Source organism: Fusarium tjaetaba, assembly GCF_013396195.1.
Source record: "Fusarium tjaetaba strain NRRL 66243 chromosome Unknown NRRL66243_c0000023, whole genome shotgun sequence".
NCBI classification, from domain to species: domain Eukaryota; kingdom Fungi; phylum Ascomycota; class Sordariomycetes; order Hypocreales; family Nectriaceae; genus Fusarium; species Fusarium tjaetaba.
The window spans coordinates 113,977-137,916 of record NW_023501219.1 but is presented as its reverse complement, the minus strand read 5'-3'; the positions used below and the strand labels follow the sequence as shown (position 1 = coordinate 137,916).

Sequence of the window (23,940 nt, the reverse complement as noted above, 5' to 3'; positions counted from 1 at the left end):
GACCTTGTCGTACTAGAGAAGATTGGCGGACTCGCTGGCGACTCGTGGTCCGACAATATGGGCAAATGGAAACCTCTACGAATGGGCTCCAAGAAATACAGCGTAGAGCAATCCAGCACGACCAGAAAAGCTAGAAGTGGTATTATTCATGTCAGCGGTGTTTGATACTGAGCCGAGTAACAAATTCGACCACACAAGAAAAGAATGTCTAGAAACATGGTAAAGGATAGAGTTGCCAGTTTGCGTTTCTTTTGTGATATCAGAACGATGATTGAATCACAGCAACTCTTCGTAAATCTTATATCGGCGGCTACTAAATATTAGGGTGTTACCTTGGCTTGTCTGGTATGGTCTGAAGTCAGTTCAGGGTGAGCCGTGATGCCTTGGTAGTTGTGAAGGTGATAAGCGAAATGGAGAATAGGCTACCAGCTAATCTCCCACCAAGAGTGCTGAATATTTATGCTGTCCCATGCCAAAAGACTGCAATTCGTCATCGAGGACTTATCGGGCAAAAGATTAGAGGACACGCGAATAAGGTTGGTTACTAAAGTTTAGGTACCAGTCACCGCATCATACAGGTATACTCTGCCGAACCCAGCATGGGAGACTGGACGAGTCTTTCAAAAGGAGCTGCGTACACCAAGCAAGCTTTATTATTATCTTCGAATCGCTTTTATTTAGTAATCATATTAGGTTACATGTCCTTTGATAATAAGAGTTGGTTCGAGAGGGGCTTTATTTCTTCTATTGTGAAAGTGGCCTAGTTAACTGTTCGGCCTGATCTCTATCTGCATCACTTGTGGTTACATACGTTCGACGGATGTGGCCCAGGACCAAGACTTATCCTCCCTAACATGGCTGTGCGAACTGAAGACACTCCCTCAACGGCTGTAGCCCGTCTAGCTTCTTGCGAAGACAGCATTGCCGTCCAGTGACAGATCCCGCCATCGTGCAGTAATTTACGGACCAAGTTGCCCCCAAAGACGTTCCTAAGAGCAGCGTCTGTGGCTTTACACTGCTCTTGATTGTCGGTTTGCATTGGCTTTATGATCCTTCGCTTCCTCGATACAGATGTTTCTGACTTTCTGAGAACATACTGTTCCAGAGGCATTACATACTTGACGCCCTCGATCTTTGCCGCAAGCGGCACCTGGTCACTTGTTGTATTGATTTTCCAGTGGCTGACTCCATAAGGTCCAAGTTCCTGGGGTTGCAATTCATCTTGGAAGATGTCTTTTAGTGAAGCATGGATGGCTAGGCACTGATCTCTGTCTCTGCGATTTGTTGGACGAACGGCGTAAATCGTTTTGTTTGAATCATCCTCAGGTACTTTCTCGCAGTCTGTGTCGTCTTCTAAGACTGTTTCTTCGATTGGCGTTATTCGTACAATATCGGGATGGCTCGCGATCTCTTCTGCCTGTTTAGGCGTCGCTTCGATGATGTTGGACTTCAAATCGCTACCGGCATCTTCCCAAGGGGGGAAGCTGGTGCACTGGATAGTGTGTCTGATAAACTCTACAGCCGCGATATCTCTAAGGTCCTTCCTAACGAAGACAAGGAAGAGATGCTTGTCATCAGCGAGGAAATCGCTAATTGGCCAGTCTTTGCAATCTCTAATTGACCCGTATTTGTTAGCCTCAATCACGATATAGGCTCTAATAAAATGGAGTCGGGTCTGAACGAGGACAAAATAATGCGACTTCTGCAAATCCAAGCGCATCCACCTCTGGGGTGACTCATCTCTTTCCGCAAAGATCCTGCAGGATCCAGTGCAGCAAATACAAGTAACGTAGAGAACTTACTCAAACTCTTGTTCTGACATGATCGTGAAGGAGAATGACAATGCTCGGGGTGATTTGGTCTGCTACTGTTGGTCGTCTTTCCGTAAAGTTCGTTGACCTAGAGGTCCGCGATGATGTAGAGTGAGGAAGTGAGACAAAATATTTTCGATGGGGAAAGACAAGGAGAACCCTCTCGTCACGAGTCCCGTGTAGCCCTAGGCTTCTATCTAAGGTTTCCAGAGGGGAAGCAGGTGGCCCTCCGTGAACTTAGATTAGGATCGCAAACCAAGAGCGACGCCGCATGTCATGTGTTGCGGCTTCGTAAGCCACGGAAAGTAAGTTAATAACATCCAAACAGTAACCATTGGTCGCAATTCAGGGATTGTATGTCATATATGTATTCGGGGCTTGAGGATAACAGAATCGTTGCCGGATCCTGATTAAGGCTATTGGATGGATGAAATACAGGATTCTCCAGAGGGCCAAATAAGCCTTAGAAAGAGCCGTGATACTTCAAGAACGAGGGAATCAAGGAGAAAACGTTCTCTGTACCCACAGGCATAAGATGGAAAGCCCAGCGAAACTCTTCGATTACGGGATGAAAATATGTATCTGTATCCCTCTTGTTAATAGAAATACCTCTATTTACTTACTGACTGTGTGTATTGTCCCATTGTCAAACTTTGAGACATGTCATGTGCTCCACGCCACCTAGTCCATTGAGGCTTCAAGCTTCAGTGGCTTTGGCTCAGTCATGTGACAGACGACAGTCAGTCTCGCAGGATTATAACCCGAAATACAAGGCCATCATAAATCTCAGAACCCCATGACGAAAGATTCCAGTGAGAGGCATTGGTTCACAGCATTTACATGACGTGGACGCATCGGGAAATCGGGGTATCTGGGCCCGACCAAAAACCCGATCATCAAACGAAACTTTCCTAGCCAATGAGAGACGAGTGACAAGCCAGGTCGTATTCTTCACCTGAATGGCTAATTTCATTGAAATACAAGCCGTACCTAGTAACGATAGGGAAGGTCAGAAGTGCCGTTACTCAAGTCCCTGGTGATATCAAAGCCAAGCTTGCTCCCCACAATCTCGGGAGAATTGACGACGCGGGGCTCGAACGCGGGGTTGTAACCTCTCCAATTGAAGAGCAGCGGCTGTGAACAATATCTTGGCGAACAAGGGTCTCAACACCGATTCAGTTCCAGCCTGAGCGAGTTCGCCAACAACGCACAGGTGAAACCCTGCGATACGGTCCTGCAAGAGTGAAATAGGTAAGATCTGCAAGTTCATATATAGCACGCCTTGAAGTCCCGGTCCTGTTGCTGGAGTATCCTTACTTCTCAATTTGGACCATTTCACTCACAATGCATCTGTATAGGATTGCACTCGCATTCACAAGCCTGATGTCGGCCGTTTCAGCAATCACGGTCAAGTCTACCAAGCAGTGGACAATTGGTACCGATGTTCAAGGCTCCGAACGACTCAATGGCGTGAGCTATCAAGAAGATGCTCTCATTACATACGGAGACTATCAATATGTCACCTTCTATGAAACTGCGCCGGCGGGATATCTCAACCATTTCGTCAAGGTGGGACGCAGAAAGGTTTCGCCTAGTGTCGGAGACTGGGAGTTTGTTACTCTTGATGACTATACCCAGAAGACGATGGATGGCCATAACATGATCTCTATGGGTATTTCTGGGGATGGAAAGATTCACCTCAGCTTTGATCATCACGTAAGTTGAAACCAAGACTGATGATCCTCTCTGACTCGTAAAGGATGTACCGATCAATTACCGCATCTCGAAAACCGGTATCGCAAAGAATGTTCCCTCGCAATGGACCTCAGATCTCTTCGGTCCTGTCGTCCATGAGCTTGTCGGGTCTCAAGGGCCATACTCGCCACTGACATATCCGCGATTCGAGCCTCTGAGTAACGGCGACCTTCTATTGGAATTCAGAATTGGACAGTGAGTATTGCGATTGTATGATCGACCGCGAACTGACAGCTGTAGATCTGGATCAGGCGATAGCTACATCCATCGCTACAGCGTTTCCACTGGCAAATGGCAGGCCTATGGAATGTACATCCAAGGTGACGACAATAATGCGTACATCAACGGGTTGGATTACCTGGATGGAAAGTTGTACACTTCTTGGACCGTCAGAGAAACACCTAATGCTGATACCAATCATGGTGTCTATTTTGCCTACTCGAATGACGATGGCAAGTCATGGTTCAACACGAATGGTACCAAGCTGGTGAAACCTATCTCAACATCTGATGAAAGCACTATGATCTGGAATGTTCCTCAAAATAGTCGCATGGTCAACCAAGAGGGACAGCTCATCGACACCAAGGGCAGGTTCCATATCCTGATGAGAGACCTGCTGTCCGGCGAACATCAGTACCAGCACTATCTCCGAAAGACTGACGGTAGGTCTATCGATCCCCCTTCAATCAACTTCGCTAATACTTTACAAGGAACATGGACCAAGAATGCCATCAACCCCGCTGGTCTCAATGGGCCTGACTTGTACGACCCCAGAGGCAAACTTGCGGGCGACGCGAGCGGAGAGTACTTATTCGGTATTCTCCCTGATCCCGTGAAGCAATCAACAGGTATTTACGTGGCTACCGCATCAAAGGATTTCAAGGATTGGAAGAGCCTAGCTGAGATACCGAATACTTCGACTGAACCCCTCTTTGATAAGACGAGACTTCATGAATCGGGAATTTTGAGCGTGTTTGTGAGACAAGCGGGAGGTTTTCCTGATCGTAAGTTGCAAGTATGGGATTTCGAGCTTGACTTATAGTCATATATGAGACAATTGGTTTATCGGCCTCTTGTTTTAATCCAGGTAGAATACACCATTACATCTTGTTTCTATATTCATCTATGCCTCATTCCCGTGGCTGATTGCGTTACTAGTCTTCAGTGAAGTATTACCTTTAATGCCAGAAGCTCAAGATATACTTCTTCTCTATTCAAACTTTATTATTATCTCTTTGTTGGTGAGCTATTGGCTTCTGTCTGGTTAAACTCATTGTTGCCTCGGGCCTTATGTCAGACACCGGAATACCCCGCTCCGAGCGATCCGTCACCATTTATGGCCAGATCAAACCATATCTTGTTCATAAGCAAGACTTGAGGGGGGCTATTCATTTATTGCCTTTCCTATGAGACGGACTCTGTTCAAAATGCAGGCACTCATTCAGAAACATATGGCAAATGCCATCGCCTTGAGGAAACCAGCCTCTTCGCTTCCGTGGCGACCGGACGAGCCCTGGAAGCAGCCTCTGTACAGTTGGAGTAACAACGCGGGTGAATGGCAGCTACTTCAAGCATCCGAGCCCTCACCAAGCCGACCCCAAACAACCAAGTTGGCTATTTACAGTTGGAACATCGATTTCATGCTGCCTCATGGCGATAGCCGAATGAACTCGGCGCTGAAGCATCTTGAAGAGCTGAGTCGCCAGTATCGGTTTGATGACAAAACAGCGGTTGTCTTCAACATTCAAGAATGTGTTCCATCTGATTTAGAACTCATTGGCGAAAAGAATTGGATTCGGGACGGCTTCTACCGGACAGATACGGATACTGAGAACTGGGCGTCAGGCGCTTATGGCACAACGACGCTGGTCGATCGCCGACTTGATGTCCTGTCCTGTTTTCGAGTGCATTACTCCGCGACTCAGATGGAGCGCGACGCCCTCTTCGTTGACGTAGAAGCATCTGATAAAAAGCTCCGACTTTGCAACACTCACCTCGAATCACTTGCATTAGAACCACCACGCCGCCCGGCGCAAATGCAGGTCATCGCTTCACAAATGCACGCTGATGATGTCTCTGGCGCGGTTGTAACAGGTGACTTCAACGCCATCCAACCATTCGACAGAACGCTTCATACAGATAATAAGCTTGAGGACGCATACCTCAAACTCGGGGGCACAGAAGGCGACGGTAGGGATGATAACGAAGGGTATACATGGGGACAGCAGGCCCTCCCACAACTGCGTCAGCAATTTGGCTGCTCGCGCATGGACAAGGTGTTTGTCTGTGGCGATGGACTTAAGCTGTTGGAGTTCGAGAGGTTTGGTGCTGATGTTGAGCCGGATGAGTCGGAGGAGGATGTTCGGAAGGATTTGGTGTCGCTTGGCTTTGAGAAACCGTGGATCACTGATCATCTTGGTGTCAAGGCAGTTTTCGAGATCAAGCATTGAGGGAACACTGTAGTTATCTCGTCCGTACCACCACAATCAGACAGCAAAGAACAGACAGACCGAGTAACCAACGCCCGCGTCACGATCAGAGATTCAGACGTAACGTGGACGATCGTTTGATATTCGTCAGCATCTCGCAATGGAGATCTTTGAGAGGGCAGGAGGATCACATCTCTCAGGCACAGTCGTTGTAGTGGTGGCACTCTCCACCAGTGATCCTACAGAGCTAGCTTGGCCAGGTTTAGCGGATGCCCTCACTGTCAGCACTTGTCACGGATTAGTTCAAGCACTACAGTCCGTTCCATGCGAACCAGCCAGTTAGAAAGAGCTTATACCGATATGTTACCTTTTCGTATTCGTACGTTGCCAATATCCTGGAGCTATAAAGTCTGAGGTTGAGGCGATCAACCAAGCTCTCTTTTCACTAGTGAAACCTCGACATTGACTCTTGATCGCCATGGTAAATCTAGTTCTTGAGTTCTTTTCGCGGCCGGCTATTGCTGCGCCGCTCTTTCTGTTGACGTCTTACGTCGTATATCAGCTTTTTCTGAAGCCCTCCAACTTGCCTGACCTACCAATCATTGGAGCACGCAAAGGCGACTGGTTTCCTATTTTACAAGCCAAAATTCGCAATTCCCTCAATGTCAAGGCCGCGCTCAACTCGGCGTACATCCAGTACAGGAATCAAGCCGCCATTTTCCCTTTGATTGACGGTGGAAACATCATTTATCTTCCACGATCAGATACAAAGTTCGCCAGTGAGCAGCCTACCAATATGCTCAGCATGCATGAATCGGCACAGCAAGATTTGCAGACGGACTACACTACTATGGATCCATCCCTCACTCATGATCCTATTCATCTGGAACTGGTGACCACCACGCTTACCAAAGAGGTCGGAAATCTCATCCCGGATCTCGCTGAAGAGATTGAGCACTGTGTCAGTAAGCAGTTGGGCAGCAGTACGGACTGGACTGAAATCTGCGTGATGGAATCGGCGCAAAAGATGCTCGGTGGAATCACCAACCGAGCATTCCTTGGTCTTCCCCTTTGTCGCAACGAAGAGATGCTGAAGCTGGGTATTGCTTTTGCCCAGGATATTCCACTGTCGTCAATGATGATGAAGTTATTCCCAAGCTTCGTTAAACCGCTAGTTGCACCACTCATAACCAGATCCAACAGGATTCACACACGTGAGTTTGAGAAAATCCTTGAGCCGGAGATCAAGGCTCGCTTGGCAGAGTACGATTCGCAAGATGAATACACCAAGTCCGATCGGAACGATTACTTGCAGTGGTTAATTGAACAGGCCAAGGAAATCGGCAACCCGAAGAACTGGCAGGTTAGCGCGCTGTCTCAACGTGTTCTGCTACTCAACTTTGCATCCATTCACACGACGACATTTGCAGTTACCCATGCTCTTCTTGACATTGCCGCATCATCTCCCGTTCTTATTCCTGAACTTCGCGACGAAGTCGAGAGCGTGCTGAAACAACATGACGGCAAGTGGAACAAGCGCGCCGTCGCGCAACTCGAGAAACTCGACTCGGCAATTCGCGAAAGCCAGCGCAAGAACTCCATCGTCTCAATCGGAGTTTCCCGTACCGTTATGGCAGAAAAAGGAGTCACTTTTCCATCGGGAACGCAGGTCCCCAAAGGTCTAAGAATAGCTGTCCCGGGGTACTCGGTGCTGCAAGACAGTGAAATCTACCCTGAACCGAAGACTTACAAACCACTTCGATTCTACGATGCGCGACAAAACGAGGCAAATGAGTACGTGAAAAGTGCGCGTAATGCTTTACCGACTGCGACACAGGACTTCTTGGCGTGGGGACTCGGTAGAAACGCGTGTCCGGGGAGGTTCTTTGCGAGTAACGAGATCAAGATGTTGCTCGCTTACATTTTGCTCAACTATGACGTTGAGCATTTGACTGAGCGACCGCGAAATACTTGGATCGCCCAGAACAGGATACCTCCCATGAAAGCAACCCTTAAGATTAGGAGGAGAATTCAATCTTAAGTCGTCATCTTTAATACAGTATTGCAAATGAAGAATGCGAACACGAAAAGGATTCGCTTGTTGATAAGAAACGATAACATTCACGTGACACCGTGTTGTTTTCCTGACACGTCCGGCTATAAAGTCCTTCCCCCTCCTGTTGACGCGTCTTATGGTGATTTAACCATTTAACTCCTATAGTTAGTGTTCTAGAGGAGCAAAGAAAGCTTAGGACCTTGACCCTAAGCGACAAAATAGTTAGGCAAATCTAGCCTAAGCTTAGGAGGTTCTTTACTAAGTTTATTTACAGTCTTCTGTTTTCCTGCTCCCAACGGCGCTGTCAAGTTTCTCTACCACCATGAATACCGGCTCTAGCGATACCTCGTACCTTTGGCAAAGGTCCCACAGTGGCGTATGGGAGAGACAAATCGACGAATGCGAAAGCTTTTACTGGCTTTACACAAAAGAAGGTCACGGCTGCTATCCCATCACTGCTTGCGCATCCTTCCAACTCAAGCTCTCTCCCAACGATACCCATGGCCACGATATCGAGGCTTTCAAGAATTCTTGGGTGTTTCTCCGACACAAACACCCGACATTGGGCTCCCATATCGAACGAGATAACGAGACCGGCACGTCCAAAAGGATCTATGAGCCCTTCAAGGATAACGAGGATGTTGATACTTGGTTGAGCTCGACTTTCAACGTCATTAGCACCGATAAAAGCGCGCTCGAGTGGTTCAACGATGATGCTCCCATCTTTACTGTTCCAACCGTCTACATCGTCCAGTCCAAAGAGGATACCAGCCACCAGACCTTGTTCTTGCGATGCCCTCACGATATCACCGATGGCGTTGGTATTCTGCAGCTTCTCAATCAGCTATTTACTCATGTTAGCCAATTTTATACACGGCCAGCAAAGTATTTCTACCCGTTGCCCGACAATGACCTCGGTGCAAGACTGTCCCCGTGTCTTCGCGTCGCGGCCTCTATTCCTGACCCCTTATCCAAGGCGCAAGTTCAGCGCTTCAATAAAATTTCTGCCAAAAATGGGGAGATGTACAATCATCCTGGTCTGATGGGCTTGCCTCCAACCGCTTCCCCAGGGATCAAAGCCGAATTCAGGGCTAAGCGCGTCGCTGTATCGGTCCCGAAAGGCATATCGGCACAGATACTGGCTTATTGCAAGACGCTTGGCTCCGGAGTCAGTTTGACTCATGTCTTCGTCTCGGCTCTGGCAATGGCCCTTGCTGAGTTCCAGCCTCGCAAGCAGGAAGCATATCCTGTTCGATATGTCGATCGGCCAATGCTCAACATCCGGCCGTTCTGCCAAGAACCATACAGCAGCCCTGGTCATGCGGGCGCAGCGTATCATGCCGTGTGCGCACATGCTTTGGGCATTGACTTGGAAGTTCCTGGGCTGGAGGTTGGCAAGGACCTTGCAACCAAGACCTTGCCTCAAATAGCTACACAAGTTCGAGACTTCTACAACAAGCACAAACCCAACTTATCGGAGGATATCCACGAACAGGTTCTCTTCGCTCCTTTGACTTTCAGATCCCAGTTTCCCCCGCCTGGGGCAGACCCCTGGTCCGCCTCAGATCCAGCATTCTGTCCTGTTTCTCTCTCCTCAATCGGCAACCTAAGCTCTGTTGTGGCTACATCTAACGAAATGGTCGAGCTCACAAATGTCTGGGTCGCCAGTCAATCAATCATTACTGGTGTTGCAATCTTTCTTGGCAGTTGGGATGGTGAGATTGAACTTTCTAGTGTTTTCAATTCTCAATTCCATAGTGAGGAGTATATGAAAAGGTTCTTGGAGTGTATTTTGAACCGTGTATATGAGTTCTGCACGTCAAGAGATCTCCTCGCTGCATACTAATAGGAAAGTTTAGATTCTATTAGGGTACCTCAGGGTAGTCTATGATAAACTGAGCCTACTGGCTTTTTGAACTCGCTCTGACGCAAGCTCCGTACGCTTCTGATGCCCTGTGTGAGGTCTAAGACGTGACGGATATGCGCCAAACAGGCACAGCTCGAGTTCGGCAGCACAAAGGCCATAAAAGCCCCCAAGCTGACGGTCGGAGAGGTTTTGGTATCGGCTAAATTGATCAAGAGCCTCGACAGGGAATGACCAAAATCCTATTGCGATTTCGAATCCTCCATTGACCTGCCCTTTAGCCTCCTCGAACAATCTTTGTAGTTGGTAGGGATATCTCCGTTTGCGAAGCTGTCGTTCCCACCCTTCGCCGATCGGCGATTCGTTTCGAAGGGTTGCGTAAGTAATTTTGTAGACACATGGCGTTGTCACTCCCAATGTCTTTGCCATTTCCATCCATTCTTTGTATGGCTGTCCGAGAAATGGGCGGCTGGTGATGTCGAAAAAAATATTCTCAAGTACTTCGTGCCCGATGAGTCGTGGATCCTGCTGACGTGAGAAGTTGCCAGTAGCCCTTCCAACAGGAAGCGAACAGCAATAGTTCAATAGGCCCTGATTTCCAGTAGGACGCTGGTAAAGTATTTTGTCGACTTGAGCATAGTGTGCAAATGTGACACTTTGAAGCCGAGCCACGACTTGCCGTAGCAGTTCTTTTGAAGGGGCATAAAGAGGAAGATTACGAAACTGAGAAGCAGAAAACGTGTATGTGGGTAAGAAGGCTACGTGACGTAACCCTACTTTACGCGGGTCATGCTTCCAAACATCATTCGCAAAATTCGCAAACAGGGACACGCCATCAATCTCCAAGGTATCCAGCTCAGGATTTAGGGCAAATGTCCCTGGTACGAAAACCCGATCTCTTTGAAGATATTTGCCGTGTGGCCACCCGTGGACCAAGGCCATTCCCTGCGGATTGTGCTCGGTGTTCTGACCACCTATCTCAAGTGAATCTATGGCCGAGGGAGACTTCTTGATGTAGATACAGGGAAGGGCCACGCGATAAAATCGTTGGGCGCTCGTACGAGATTCGACACTTGTAATGAATAAAGCGCTTCGCTTTGGTGGATGGTGTAAAAGAATCCCATATGGCTCTGCGAGTCTCCAAGATTTGAAAGGCATTGGATCGAAACGCATTTTGCCAGTCCTCTTGTTTATGGTGCAAAGTTCAACTTTAATGTATCGCTCGCCCTTCAGGCTTAGCTCCCAAATCATAAGTCGTAGCTCCATAGGAAGTCTAGGGAATAAATGAAATATCGAATCTGAATTGGGAAACTTTTGATTGAGGAGACTCACGAGTTTGCCGAATGGCTTGACCTTTGAGGATTGGTTGGAATCGTCCATGGTGAGGTAAAGTGTTTTTAAGGGAAGAAATTCTAGAGTCGAACCTGTTGGGCGGAATGCTATTCTTATACCGCTGAGTCTTGGTATCATTACAATACCTAGGGCTTGCAATAAGATTTATTCGTCATTGTGAAAGTTTTTGGGTAAGTTATGTCGGGGAAAGAAAAGTAGCGTGTTATCATTCATTCATTGTGGTCGCAGCCTGAAGCTTAACCTTATAGGGCCAAACTCAGTTGGTGAGTCGATGTTAAGCTTTGGAGCTAGAGTTTGTGAATCTAAGTTAATAAATGATAAACTAATATGTTCTAGCAATTAGAGCTGTCAATTTACGAATAATTGAACTCGACATATTAATCACACTTATTCTTGCATGTCTAAATCTGCTGCCAATGCTCAGTTTCAAGCGTTTAGTCCAAGGTGGCGATGTCGTCTGGGACATTCCAGGCGCCATCGGACAAAAGTGCCAGCTTCGTCATTACCAAAGCTAAAAGACATGGCCAATGAGCATTTAGACAGTAAGAATTGATAATTCCATATCCTCATTCTTATTCCTGACTAGTGATCTCAAGCCACGCATGAGCTAAGAAAATCCTCCTGCCATGTTGAGATATACCAGGCGCGCTGATCACCTACTGATTGGTTGCTGACATTGCTCCACTAACCTCATTCTCAAAGCGATCGCATTCTCTCAACCGAGTATACGATCGCTTTCAGCGACATGTGATATCAGTTACTCGGCAATGTGTTGTTGCTCCATTGGGCATAAGAGGGGAAGTTGTTCACGTCGTAGATATAAGACCATGCTTGACTGCATTTTGATCAGTCAACACAGAGTTCACATCCCTTAAAACATAAAGGACACCATGAAGACCTATGCAATCTCAGTTCTCTATACTCTTGCAAGTCTTTTGGCCTTCTCAGTGGCCAGCTTCGATGGTAACATCAACTATGGAAGCCCCTCGCCTCGGCATACTCAGTTCGGCATCGATCTCGAGCAAGTCCAGCGCCGTTCCTGGAAGCGTGGAAATATCGCATTCAAACCAGAGCAGCTGAACTTTACTCATGGCGTTGCGTCCGGCGATCCATGGCCTCATAGCGTTATACTGTGGACTCGAATTGCTCCAACCAATGTGTCTTCCGCTGACACCGCGCCTATCGATGGGACCGAACCGCTTTACAGCCACGAGACGAAGAAGTTTATAGAGGCCGATCCCAATCCTATCTGCTTACACTGGAAAGTCTTTCCGGTTGGGAAGACGGAATCAAAGTCAGTCGTTAGTAGTGGGAAGGCTTATACTACAGCAGACATCGACTACACAGTTAAGGTATGTTCTGTTACAAAGGTCAAGTACCAGAACTAACCAACAGCAGGTCGAAGCCAAAGGGTTGAAGCCGTTGACGACATACAACTACCAGTTTACTGTCTGCAACTCGAAAGTTTCAAGCCCTCTCGGAAGAACGAAGACTGCACCTCGGCCTGACGATGACATATCGGAGATTAATCTGGCGGTCTTCTCATGCAGCGCATACTGTAAGTGCTGAAACACTCGACTGCTCACTGTAGTCACTGACTAGTCAAAGTTCCAGGATATTTTAACGTCTATGGCAATGCTGCCCGAAAGGATAAACACGACTGGGTTGTGCATCTTGGCGATTACATCTACGAATATGGCACCTATACACTATTCAAAGAACGTGGCTCGATTCCGCAACACCCGACATACTCGCTATATGACTATCGTGCACGCCATGGGCAGGTATGAGTCCATGCAATTGTTGCCGTCCAGATAGGCTCTAACTCTACATAGCACCGGACTGATCCTGACTTGCAACTGTTGGCTCAAAACTCAGCTTGGATCACCACTTGGGATGACCATGGTAAGGCTTCTCCTGCCGTACAAGAACATCCAACACTAATCTGGCCCAGAGCTCGCCGATAATGCTTACAGAGATGGATATGTCGACTTCTTCGACAAGCCCAATACCTTCAAAGGAGAAGGTCCGAAGGTAGCCACTGATGCTCGCAAAGCCAATGCTGTTCGAGCGTACTTCGAGTGGATGCCAATAAGACAGACTGACATGGATGACGGCCTCCGTGTATGGAGGTCTTTCCAGTTGGGCAAGCTGATGGACCTAGTGATGCTGGACACAAGACTGTATGACCGAAGTAAAGGAGTCGACTGTAAGTACTTTCAACTGCCGAATGTTCTTGGTTCTAACTACGAGCAGACGTCAACGAGAAGTACATCGAGAAGATCAGCGACGATCCAAGTAGAACTCTAATGGGAGGTCGACAGGAGAATTGGTTCTACCGCTCCTTATCCGAATCCAACGATCGGAACGCAACCTGGCGAGTGATCGGGAACCAGATCGTATTCTCTCACATCAAAGGGGATGCGGCTGGAGGAGGAGATACCTGGGATGTACGATTACCATATCATCCGTAACTCAGACGAGCCTAGATGCTAACTTCCAATAGGGCTATATCGCGAACAGAAACAGAACACTCAATCATCTATATAAGAACAAGATTGACAACAACATCTTCTTATCAGGAGACAGTCATATGAACTGGGTACATCATCACGTCAGTCATATCCTCGCAACACTGCTGAGTCTTTTAGGTATCCGACCTAGCGTGGCTGGGCACCAAGGAGTACGACCCCAAGACAGGAAAAGGTGCCATAGGGGCCGAGTTCGCGGGCACCGCCGCCAGCTCCTGGGGCACATCAGGTCTAAAGTCCATTGAGCCCGATGCAGGAAAGCTGTCTCGGAAAGCCATCGCTGAAAACAAAGAGCTGTTCTGGCAGGAGGGTTACTACCGTGGCTATTTTCACTTGTCAGTCACTCCAAAGAATGTCTCGGCTCAATTCTTTGGTAAGTCAATCAATCATCATGAACTACCTAGGTATCGACATGAAACTAATAGGAAGATAGGCTCGCCGTCCATTGCCACTCATAATGCTTGGGAGATCCCATTGGCCAACTTCACGGTTCTGGCTGGGGATAATCACATCCACCGGCCGAAGGGTGGCGTCCAGGCTGAGTCTGGAGCCTTGAAGTTAGGGAAAGTGAAACACACAAATCTGACGTTGAATACCGAGACCGGGACTTGGAAGGTTAAAGGCTTTGGCAAGATGTACCTTAACCCAGAGCCTAGTTTCCTTGGCTCATCCTAGAGCTAGTGTTGAAGTTTGGCAACAGAGATACTGCAGATGATTCAAAGGGTCACACTATAATTTTCCATAGTTGAAATGTAGATCTTCGTTGTAGGGTTATGTTAAATTAAAATAAACTTAGGAAAGATTCCCCTAAGCTTAGGCTAAACTTACCTAATATTTTCATCGCTTAGGGTCAAGATCCTGAGTTTTCTTTCCTCCCCTAGATTAGGTGCCTAACGTTAGCACGAATGTGGCTTTTCAACCCTGTAAATGGACCTATTAGAAGCAAGTGGCGAGGTCGTGGGCGCTTATGAGCTGACCATGCAGAGACGTTGCAGAGCCTCGTCGAACTCCGAATCTCATTACTTTTACAATGGCCATTGTAGTCCTTGTGAAATTGTGTATTACACCCCAATCATCGAACTTGGGCTCCATACCCATTGCGCCGCCAAAATGGTGCGAACAGAGACTCTTCTTAGCGAGTACATCAATTTCGGCGATCAGAATGCTGGTTTGAGCGATGCAGAACTCACCAACAAAGAGCTCATGTTCTACGGCGCCGCCGCCGTCAGCCATCTCTGCAATGAACAAGAGCAAGGTATTAACATTGATGAGAACCTTCATCAAAGCGAGCGATTCCGTTTCATCCGAGAACTGGACATTATCTCGTCAATTTACTCAATTGCCCCAATAAGCAAGAAAGCGGGGATCAAGTCAACGCCGCCCGTCATTGCCTGGTCTAATCGCCTTCAGACTGTCTTTCTGGGCTTCTGCTGCACCCGCGACATGAACGATGTCAGATCTGACCTGGATGTGCGCTTGGCAACGTCTGATGATATCGGATCGCGCTTCCATAAGGGCTTCTGGAACAGGAGCGAGGAGTTTGTGCCACTTGTTGAGTGGCTCATGAAAAGGCATAAGCTGGTTGTTTGCGGCCACAGTTTTGGGTCAGTGAAAATCTTCATCCCTAGTCATATTTTAGACTAATCTCTCATCTCAGAGGCGCCTTGGCGACTATTTCGTCTTACCTAGCAATGGTCAGCCATGATCCCGTCCCCAACGCCTGGGAAGAAAGACCAGGCGGCATATCCATCATCACGTTCGGGGCACCTTCGTGTATGGTCGCTGAGCCCCGAGGAACAACGGCGTCACTTCAAATGAATCTGAGCAGCAATTTTCACCACATTATTAACCCCCACGACTACGTTCCCTTCGCCCTCAACGATAGTTCGAGGAGATTTCGGCAAGGATTCGACGCTTTGAGAACGCCCTTAGGAAACATCTCCCCCACCATCCAAATGCTCTGGCCCATCCTTGAGTACTTCTTGGACCTTTTGTTACAGCATACAGGCAAATTCTGTCACTTCGGCTGTATGTATTCTATTGCCGCGGAAGTACCTGGTACAGGCTTCCACAATTGTGTCCAGACTTTGCGAGTCAACGACGTTCCTCAGATACCCAGCGCCGGCCAGGTCGACCAGTACCACAAGATGTCGCACTACTTCCATTGTGTAAAGAACTCCGTCGGCGCGCGATTTCTCCAGGAGGCCTCATCAAACGTCATCCATGAGATCCAATCAGACGTTTCATCGATGATACTTCCGATGCCTAGAACGGTGATCAACTGCTCTTGCGTGGTTCATAGCGATCACTTGATCGTGTCACTCGACGTCGATACGCCTGTAATCCAATATCTTTTGAGAGGAGCAATCTTCAGGAAGGATTCGAGGGAAATTTCTCTGACCATTCTTGGATTTCCTAGCAAGTCTGATCATTGCCAGGTTGGTACCCCAATTCTATGCTCTCTTAGACCTCTCAACTGACCTCTTCTAGACATCTATTAAACTAGAGTATCGCATCAAAAACAATGATCCATTTGAAGATATTGGAAAGGCTTCGATCGCCATCCAAAAGGGCATCATCCTTCATGACATTTTCGGGCGATCTACAAACGTCGATGTTGACACGGTAAGATCTATGAGTCTGGACAGGGCCAGTCTACCAGCGACATTCGAAAGTATCCGACTGGCAATGATACGCGCACTTGTTGCCCAGATGTCAAAGATCCAGGCCCTCAGAACTGACAATACATCCCGCGATGCTCATCCTCCAGAAGAGATCAAGGCGATTGATGGCAAGCTTAAACCTGTTGTGGACTGTATCGACGGGTTGGTCAGCGATGCCAGTCCTCATCTGGTCGTTAGTCGTCTGGGGCATGCTTTTACTATTTTAAAAGTGCTTTGGCCCAAAGACTTTGAGATAGAATCCGACTTCCATGCTTCTATGCCTGGAGCGTACGGAGATGAGGAATCTGACACTGGCCTTCTCCACGACATCCCTCCCGATTGCCCTAAAGCACTTAGGAAGCTTGTTACAGACATGTTCCTGAGTCAGAACGCCCCAGGGATCACCCGAGCTCAACTTTCTGTCAAGAGCTGGGAGGCTGCCAAGAGACCAACATTGGCCAAGCAATTCAAGAGGTTACCAACCTTTGCTGGAGCCCTCGAGACATTCAGCCATGATTTATATCATCGCTCTACGGACCCCTCAAGACGCACAGAGCAAGCAGTGTCCCAGTTCCAAGACGTGATGGGTGTCATACAGTTCTGTCATCTTGTTATAATCACTCAACTCGACGCTCCGTACGAATGGTACTGCAAGTCCACTGAGGGCCACCAAATCAAATCAGCTGCTTTAGGTGCCTTGCCGTCCTATTTTTCTGGGACTTCATTATTTTCCAGGGCCCTGGCGTCGTCATTCATGGAGAGTCTTGGCGTAGGAGCCATTTCCGCCGCTGGGTTAGGTGTTACCGGTGGCATAGCGGTGTTGTTTGCAAGCACTGCTGTCATCAATCATTTCCTCAATAGGCACAAAGAGTATCTGAACCTAACCTTTCCTGGTGCTCTCTCCACCACCTTACAGGCACTTGACCTGCCAATTGCCGAGTCTGATGATATAGTGGAGAAAACACTACTTGATCGTGTGAAGCATGATATCGCCGGTTGTCGCACCCAAGAGACTTTGGAGAAGTGGAGGGTAAAGCTTGAGGAGGGCTTGAAAGACTATCCTGGGGCAAAAGCTAACCAATGGTGCATCACACCTACCTTCTTCTGGCCCAGATGGCTTTTCAGTGTTGCTCAAGTCGCCCAGCTCCGCATACAGCTCTCGGACAAAATCTGCATTGGGGTACAGGGCTCCACGGAAGCTGGCAAGAGTCAAATGCTGACAGTATTGACTGGTGCATCGGAGGACTACTTCAAGCCCGGATCCAGCAGCCTTTGTAGGACTTTGGGGATCCAGTCGTACGACTCCAGTAACCTTGGTGCCATCTTCCTTGACAGCCCCGGCTTTGACGATCAAAAGCCAGAGATCAAGTACATGGCTAATGTGTTCCAAGAGCTATTCGCGATTGTGATCATCGTCATTCCAATGGAGCGAACACGATCTGAGGCCACCGAAAGCGCTTTACGTATAGCTATCAAGCTACTCCGTGATCAAGAGGATAAGCGTCCCCTACGAATCCTACTGAGTCAGGCCGACGGTCTGGACCACCATCGTAACAACAAGCAGGTCTTCAGAGACACCCTACGTGATGTAAGGGAACAGTTCATGTCCAGATTCAGACAGGAATTGGGCGAAGACTTCACCACGTTCAGACAGCAGCCTTTCCACGATGGTATTGTTTGCAAATCGGAGAGGCTGGAGGATATCATCAAGCCATTCTCGACGCATGCCCAGATGAGTTTGGATGGGATTACTGCATTGGCAGATTGTCCTCCTGGAACACCGTGTAAGATTGAAAGAGCAAGTCACTTTGGGAATTTGTGCGAGTTGGCTGATGCGGGAGAAATATGGGACATTGAGTCACTGCGCTCCTGGCTTCGGGATCTTTCACCCAGCAGCGTGCCGATGTCGAGTGGCCGCGTGCGAGTATACTGTGATTAAGTTTGGCAATGTGATACTTATTTATTGATTTTCTCTGATAGCTCCTTTATATACACGACTTGTCCTTTGCACCATCTTTGTGTCGGCTGAAGGTATCTGCAGGGGCCCCTGCTTGTCTGTTGGTTGCAACATATGGAACGGTCCCTCAGCGGGTAAGAAAACAGCGGACCTTAGCATGGCGTGCCAAAATAAACTGAGCAAAAGATATCCTAAATTTAGGCTAATTTACCTGAGTCCTTTTGTCACTTAGGATCGAGGTCCTGAGGTTTCTTTCCACCACTATCCGTAGATCCTGTATGCATGCCCATCTTCCATATTGGCTGATTACAACAGGCGAACTTGGCTGACATCACATCATCTGATGAACCCCGCGGTGTTGAGTTCTAAATCCCGCAGCCAGACCTAGATCAAACATCATGGTCCTTGGACTATTTATCCTTAGTCATTCATGGTGACCGTCATGTCTGATCCACAAACCAGTGACAAGGCAATTGATCAGCCTGCGCCGACTACAGGCGACACGCCCCAGGAGGAATCTCCCACAGGCCTTCTCCCCGGTCAGCATTGGACGCAGACCGTACGTCTTCAGCATATCACCCTTCACACTCGGTGGGATTAACATTCTGGCGTCCCAGGAGCCAGATCAGAACGATGAAGACGATGATAATGACTCAACACTCTCGGACAACGCAAGCTCAACAGCTTCACTTTCGTCCGATATTTTGCGCTACCGAGAGATCAACGGTAGGAGATATCATAGTGAACAAGGCGATGCTCAATACTGGTTAGTGGTCATCCCAGCAGTCGCAGAACATCGCCATTCAGTCCAGCGCATTGCAGCTGACCCACTGTCTAGGATTTCAAACGACAATCAAGCCAATGAAGCACTTGACATCAAGTAAGGAGTTAGCGTATCACATCAGTCTCTCTGCTCAAAGTTCTCAGTCACCATGTTCTGATTCTAATGTACAACGATAAACTCTACAAAGCACCTTTGAAAGAGGATATACAGGTGTTTTCCGCGCTTCATACTGCAGCTTAAGCCATTTGCTGATTCGTCTAGAACGTTGTAGATATTGGAACAGGCACAGGTAAGAGTCGCGTCACTGTGCCCCTCAATGATTTGACATCTAATTCACTGCGTTTTTACAGGAATCTGGGCGATGTAAGACCTTCATGAACTACTGTTAGAACCACTAGCTCACACTGACAGGGACTTTGCCGACGAGTTTCCGGGCGCAAAAGTGGTAGGAATCGACATTTCCCCAATCCAGCCAAGATGGCTACCACCAAACCTCGAATTGTTAGTAGAGCATTGATTACCAGTGTCGCCATATTGAAAGACTAATCTTTTAGTCAAATCGATGACTGTACCCAGGAATGGACTTTCAGAGAGAATTCACTTGACTATGTACACATGAGATTCCTGGTCGGCAGTATTGTTGACTGGCCTGGGCTGTTCAAGCAGGCATATAAATGCCTGAAGCCAGGGGGTTACATCGAAAGCCATGAGGCCTCACCTTGCATTGGCAGTGACGATAACTCAGTATCTGAAGATAGTGCTATGGGACAGTGGGGAAAGATCTTCATGGAAGGAGGTCGGAAGCTTCAACGACCATTCTCCGTTCTCGAAGACAACGTTCAAGTTGGGAGCATGAAAGAAGCAGGATTCGTTAACATTGAGGAAGAAGAGATCAAGGTATTTACTATATCATGCCGTTCGTCTGACTCGTCGATTTTGACCGAAGCCAGGTGCCCATTGGCGGATGGCCTGAAGATCCCAAGCTCAAAGAGGCTGGTCAGTATTTTCAGGCTGCAATCCTACAAGACGTCGAAGGCACTCTCATGTTCATTGCAAACCTATTAGGGTGGAGTAAAGAAGAGATACACGTCTTTGCCGCCAGGTACCGTCGTGAGATCCGGTCGAAGAAGGTCCACGGGTACTTTCGCGGAAAGGTGGTTTGGGCGAAGAAGCCACTCGACAGCTAATACTCGGACTTGATTCATGCTGCCATATATGTAGTAAAATACATGTTATTTCTATTACAGAAGATAGATATCGCTGTTCTAAGAGCTACTCGTCACCAGTAGCAAACTCTCCCTTTGCAATCTTGTCGCTAAGCGCCTTATTGGGAGTAAAGTAGGATGAGAAATCCTCGCGCGCTTCAAGTAACAGGTCTGCTACCATTCTTCCAAAGACAATTTCGCCAGCTGGGTTCAGATGCGTCCTATCACCTTCTCCCCAGTTATAACGCTGTGCATTCTCATTTCCAATGGCGTTGACATAATCTGTGCTAGCTTTATTGAGTTCCAAATATTGCGCGCCGACATCTCCGGCAGCGGCGATAGTCTCGGCAGCCCACTCCTTGAGGTTCTGAACGACCTCGCCATTTTGAAACGTTCGTCGCGTCAGTGAAGTGATGAAGATCTGGTGTTCTTGTCAATACGCGAAGTAGTCCGAGGTCGGGCAGGAGACTTACCGGTGTTCCGCCAGCTGCTTTGATCTGGTTACCAATGTCGACTAGGTTGGCATGGAACTCATCCAATTGCATAACCTTCTGATCATTGTGGCCAAATTGAATCGTCACAACAGGCTCAAATTCGGCCTTCGCTACACTGACGTCTTTGATGAGAGTGTCCCAACGACCATTGGACTTCCAAGATACCGTAGTTGAGCCACTAACACCTCGGTTATCGCCTCTAGCTGGGGTATTTAGGTATGACAAGAAACCATTACCCCAGCCACCATCTACAGCGACGGTCGAGTCGCCGATGAGGAAGAATTGTGGTGATTTAGCTGCTCGGGCAACAGGGCTTGACTGAACAGAGCCAATGACGGTGAGTGCCAGACCGGCAAAAGAGAATCTCATTTCGAAGGTTGCTTGTTCGATTTTAGGAAAGTCAATAGCCGAAGAATAGCACGTCCTGAACTCTCAAAGATTCTACACGTAGATGGCTTAAGATCACTTAATATGTCTCCCTGTTCTTCAGCCCGGCACTGGCAGCTTATATCGTGCACAATACATCATGGACCAGGGATATGGTGTACGGCATCTTGGCGGGGTCCGATACTCTCGGTGCAATGATACCACGAAGTCGCAAATAAACGGCGCATGCGTTGATGCCGCCATTCCTTTGTCGATACGTCGGAGTGAGATATACCGCAGACATATTTGGAAAGATCGACATTAGCTTATTTCTCAGTAGTGGAAGAGATATTTCCAGCGGGGACCCTAGGTGCAGATCATGGACTGTTCCGATTTCACTTGGCGGTACTCCATATGCTACCCCTGCTGCAGCGGTTCCATGCACGAAAATGGCAGTTGAACATTACTAGAAAGTTGACGAAACTCCACAAACAAGTATATACAGTTCGCATGGGGTGTACAGTTTCTCTCGTCATTACTAATTCAAGCCCAGAGTACATCCGTAATCTCCTCAAACAAATTCGCCGCCCAAATTGCATCATAGTCAAAATGTGGCCGAGCAGATACACCGCTCGCCTCCCTCTGAACAATTTGAGTGTTAAGTGCGGTCATGTCATCCAATATCTCAACATGCTCCACTTGCCCTTCATCGTCCGATAGCTTCTCGTCATCCAGCTCAATGACCCTCGGCAGACCAGCAACACTTTCAGAGGCGCGACGCTTTCGAGGCGTGTACAGAGTTGTCGCAGACAAGTTATGTATCGGTCCGTATGCCAACCTCTTCATCCCCGCGTCGTGAAGGATAAATGTCGATAGGTCCAGTTCTGTCGGTGGTTTACCAGTGATCAGAGCGTAGTCGAGCGAGAGTCGAAGGCGCATGTATTGGCGTGTGATGAATAGTTCATCCCAGTACTTGGTAAGACTTTTCGAGGGTGCTGACAATGCACCTTCTGCTCCTGAGGACTGCCGACGCCCTGGTGATTTCGAGTGCGGGCGCAGTGGTAGCTGAATGGGCGTTGATTGAACGATTTGGGTGATCATTCTACTGATATCTTCGGCGCCTTCAAACCGCTTACTGCACAGGTGCATTGCTTGTGCGTGATATCTCGTTAGCAGTTGGTCTTCGTCGCTTTCAAGGTCCTTGGGCGCTATTCTCTCATCGATGGAGCTCAGCATAAGCGGATATGCAATGTAAGCAATACTAAACAAAGGTTAGTTCCAGCAAGTCTATTGAGAGCTGGGTACTTACGCGGATATAGGAAGGTGTTGAGTTAAACCTTCTTGAACGATGAAACCCACTAGTTTCGTTGTTTCTGTCGTCGCATAACTTATGTCCTTGCCAATATTCCGTAGTACAGTGTCGTCAATGATGTTGACTCCTTTCTGGCGTTGCTCAATCATCATAGCTTCATGGTTTCCAAGTGCAATTTGGGCAGCACTGCATTCATCGTCAGTAAGTTAGAACAACACCAATAGGTCACACTACTCACTAGGCATATATGTACACGACGCTTGATATCAACGTTGTGGATCGGTGCGCCCCCGCGCCCTTGAGGAATGGATGGAGAGTTTTGTCCGCTTCTTTCTTCCAACGCGTGAGGTTACTTTTCGCGGCCCTGATTTGAGACAGTGTCTTCTCAAAGTTATCGAGCGAATATGTGATGTCGAATGCATTCGGGCCATAACAAATCGAAAGAGTCTCTGTCAGAATAACTGCCAGACGACATTGAAAGTTTATGATGTCTGCTAGCTGACGCTTCGTTCTAGGGTCATACACAGCAGAGCTCTGTGCTTCATCGGCAAGATCCTCTGGAATGATCGGATCTAGAGTTACATTGAAGCTTGAAGGTGTTATCTGTAGAGGCTTTCGAAGACCGAGGGTCAAGACTCTGTCTCTCCAGAACAGAGACCACCAAAGTCTCTTATTACGCTTCTTGCGCGATATACTTGAACCAGGAGCTTGGAAAGTGTGGGCTTGGGCAACGATGGCATTTTGAATAGCGATAGCTAGCCAAGTACTTCCTGCGTGTGGTTCAAGAGCTGAGAATTGGAACGTCAAGAGTAAAGCTGCCTGGGATTTGGTGAATGCATCACTTTCGACCCCAAGGTCAAACAACAGCTTGAGGATGTCAGTGGTTATACAGGACTTCAGTGATCTAACATACCTTGGCCCTTCTATAGAAGATATTCCGTGCCACTTTCACGTTTGTGTATCCAGCATTCTTGAGTACTACGGGCGATACGAACTGTCTCTTGTCAGCCCTGTATCAAGACAGTCAAAGGATCCTTACCGCTGATGCTGCGAAAAGCATGGCTTGAAAAACCAGCAAGGACATTGGTTTCCCTCTTCCATCATCCGTCTCTTCCCCCATGTACATATCCCAGAATTCCTTCTCGTCTACTAAAGGGTAGTAGGGATGTAGGTACAAGAAGTACTGGTTGATGAACTCTTCTTGAACAGTTCGTACAGGCAGGTGAAAGCACCTGTTGAGTTCGAGAAAGTCAACATCTTCTTCTGGAAGGACTCTAAGATCAGGTAACACTAAGAATGACTGTGTTGTGTACAGGACTTCAGACTGGGAATATGCCGCTGAAGGTCGGGGCTTGGACAT

The 23,940-nt window shown here is 47.9% G+C and overlaps 11 protein-coding genes across 11 annotated transcripts; 7 read left to right on the top strand and 4 right to left on the bottom strand.

Moving 5' to 3' along the window:
• Window positions 1–793: 793 nt before the first annotated feature.
• FTJAE_1091 (uncharacterized protein) lies at window positions 794–1,822 on the bottom strand (the record flags this gene model as incomplete). Its single annotated transcript, XM_037343797.1, has 2 exons — window positions 794–1,757; window positions 1,803–1,822. The coding sequence occupies 2 exons, from the start codon at window positions 1,820–1,822 to the stop codon at window positions 794–796; spliced, it is 984 nt and encodes a 327-aa protein (XP_037211776.1).
• Window positions 1,823–3,155: 1,333 nt separating this feature from the next.
• FTJAE_1090 (uncharacterized protein) lies at window positions 3,156–4,608 on the top strand (the record flags this gene model as incomplete). Its single annotated transcript, XM_037343786.1, has 4 exons — window positions 3,156–3,527; window positions 3,571–3,761; window positions 3,807–4,228; window positions 4,277–4,608. 4 exons carry the CDS (start codon window positions 3,156–3,158, stop codon window positions 4,606–4,608), a joined length of 1,317 nt encoding a protein of 438 aa, XP_037211775.1.
• Window positions 4,609–4,993: 385 nt separating this feature from the next.
• Window positions 4,994–6,016, top strand: FTJAE_1089 (endonuclease exonuclease phosphatase family; the record flags this gene model as incomplete). The annotated part of the gene is made up of 1 exon (XM_037343774.1): window positions 4,994–6,016. The coding sequence occupies one exon, from the start codon at window positions 4,994–4,996 to the stop codon at window positions 6,014–6,016; it is 1,023 nt and encodes a 340-aa protein (XP_037211774.1).
• A 457-nt stretch (window positions 6,017–6,473) lies between these two features.
• Window positions 6,474–8,036, top strand: FTJAE_1088 (ent-kaurene oxidase; the record flags this gene model as incomplete). The annotated part of the gene is made up of 1 exon (XM_037343763.1): window positions 6,474–8,036. The coding sequence occupies one exon, from the start codon at window positions 6,474–6,476 to the stop codon at window positions 8,034–8,036; it is 1,563 nt and encodes a 520-aa protein (XP_037211773.1).
• Window positions 8,037–8,373: 337 nt separating this feature from the next.
• Window positions 8,374–9,897, top strand: FTJAE_1087 (uncharacterized protein; the record flags this gene model as incomplete). The annotated part of the gene is made up of 1 exon (XM_037343752.1): window positions 8,374–9,897. The coding sequence occupies one exon, from the start codon at window positions 8,374–8,376 to the stop codon at window positions 9,895–9,897; it is 1,524 nt and encodes a 507-aa protein (XP_037211772.1).
• Window positions 9,898–9,936: 39 nt separating this feature from the next.
• FTJAE_1086 (uncharacterized protein) lies at window positions 9,937–11,295 on the bottom strand (the record flags this gene model as incomplete). The annotated part of the gene is made up of 1 exon (XM_037343742.1): window positions 9,937–11,295. One exon carries the CDS (start codon window positions 11,293–11,295, stop codon window positions 9,937–9,939), a length of 1,359 nt encoding a protein of 452 aa, XP_037211771.1.
• An 863-nt stretch (window positions 11,296–12,158) lies between these two features.
• Window positions 12,159–14,474, top strand: FTJAE_1085 (alkaline phosphatase; the record flags this gene model as incomplete). Its single annotated transcript, XM_037343731.1, has 9 exons — window positions 12,159–12,620; window positions 12,667–12,826; window positions 12,877–13,052; window positions 13,104–13,173; window positions 13,223–13,477; window positions 13,525–13,718; window positions 13,775–13,870; window positions 13,920–14,172; window positions 14,233–14,474. The coding sequence occupies 9 exons, from the start codon at window positions 12,159–12,161 to the stop codon at window positions 14,472–14,474; spliced, it is 1,908 nt and encodes a 635-aa protein (XP_037211770.1).
• A 435-nt stretch (window positions 14,475–14,909) lies between these two features.
• FTJAE_1084 (uncharacterized protein) lies at window positions 14,910–18,401 on the top strand (the record flags this gene model as incomplete). The annotated part of the gene is made up of 3 exons (XM_037343721.1): window positions 14,910–15,403; window positions 15,457–16,237; window positions 16,290–18,401. 3 exons carry the CDS (start codon window positions 14,910–14,912, stop codon window positions 18,399–18,401), a joined length of 3,387 nt encoding a protein of 1,128 aa, XP_037211769.1.
• A 460-nt stretch (window positions 18,402–18,861) lies between these two features.
• On the top strand, window positions 18,862–20,390 carry FTJAE_1083 (phosphoethanolamine n-methyltransferase 3; the record flags this gene model as incomplete). The annotated part of the gene is made up of 9 exons (XM_037343710.1): window positions 18,862–18,978; window positions 19,037–19,185; window positions 19,258–19,299; window positions 19,347–19,413; window positions 19,465–19,492; window positions 19,554–19,566; window positions 19,615–19,704; window positions 19,758–20,100; window positions 20,154–20,390. The coding sequence occupies 9 exons, from the start codon at window positions 18,862–18,864 to the stop codon at window positions 20,388–20,390; spliced, it is 1,086 nt and encodes a 361-aa protein (XP_037211768.1).
• Window positions 20,391–20,475: 85 nt separating this feature from the next.
• On the bottom strand, window positions 20,476–21,271 carry FTJAE_1082 (acetylesterase; the record flags this gene model as incomplete). The annotated part of the gene is made up of 2 exons (XM_037343699.1): window positions 20,476–20,829; window positions 20,882–21,271. The coding sequence occupies 2 exons, from the start codon at window positions 21,269–21,271 to the stop codon at window positions 20,476–20,478; spliced, it is 744 nt and encodes a 247-aa protein (XP_037211767.1).
• A 540-nt stretch (window positions 21,272–21,811) lies between these two features.
• On the bottom strand, window positions 21,812–23,940 carry FTJAE_1081 (cutinase transcription factor 1 beta; the record flags this gene model as incomplete). Its single annotated transcript, XM_037343688.1, has 5 exons — window positions 21,812–22,529; window positions 22,578–22,766; window positions 22,819–23,447; window positions 23,494–23,574; window positions 23,620–23,940. 5 exons carry the CDS (start codon window positions 23,938–23,940, stop codon window positions 21,812–21,814), a joined length of 1,938 nt encoding a protein of 645 aa, XP_037211766.1.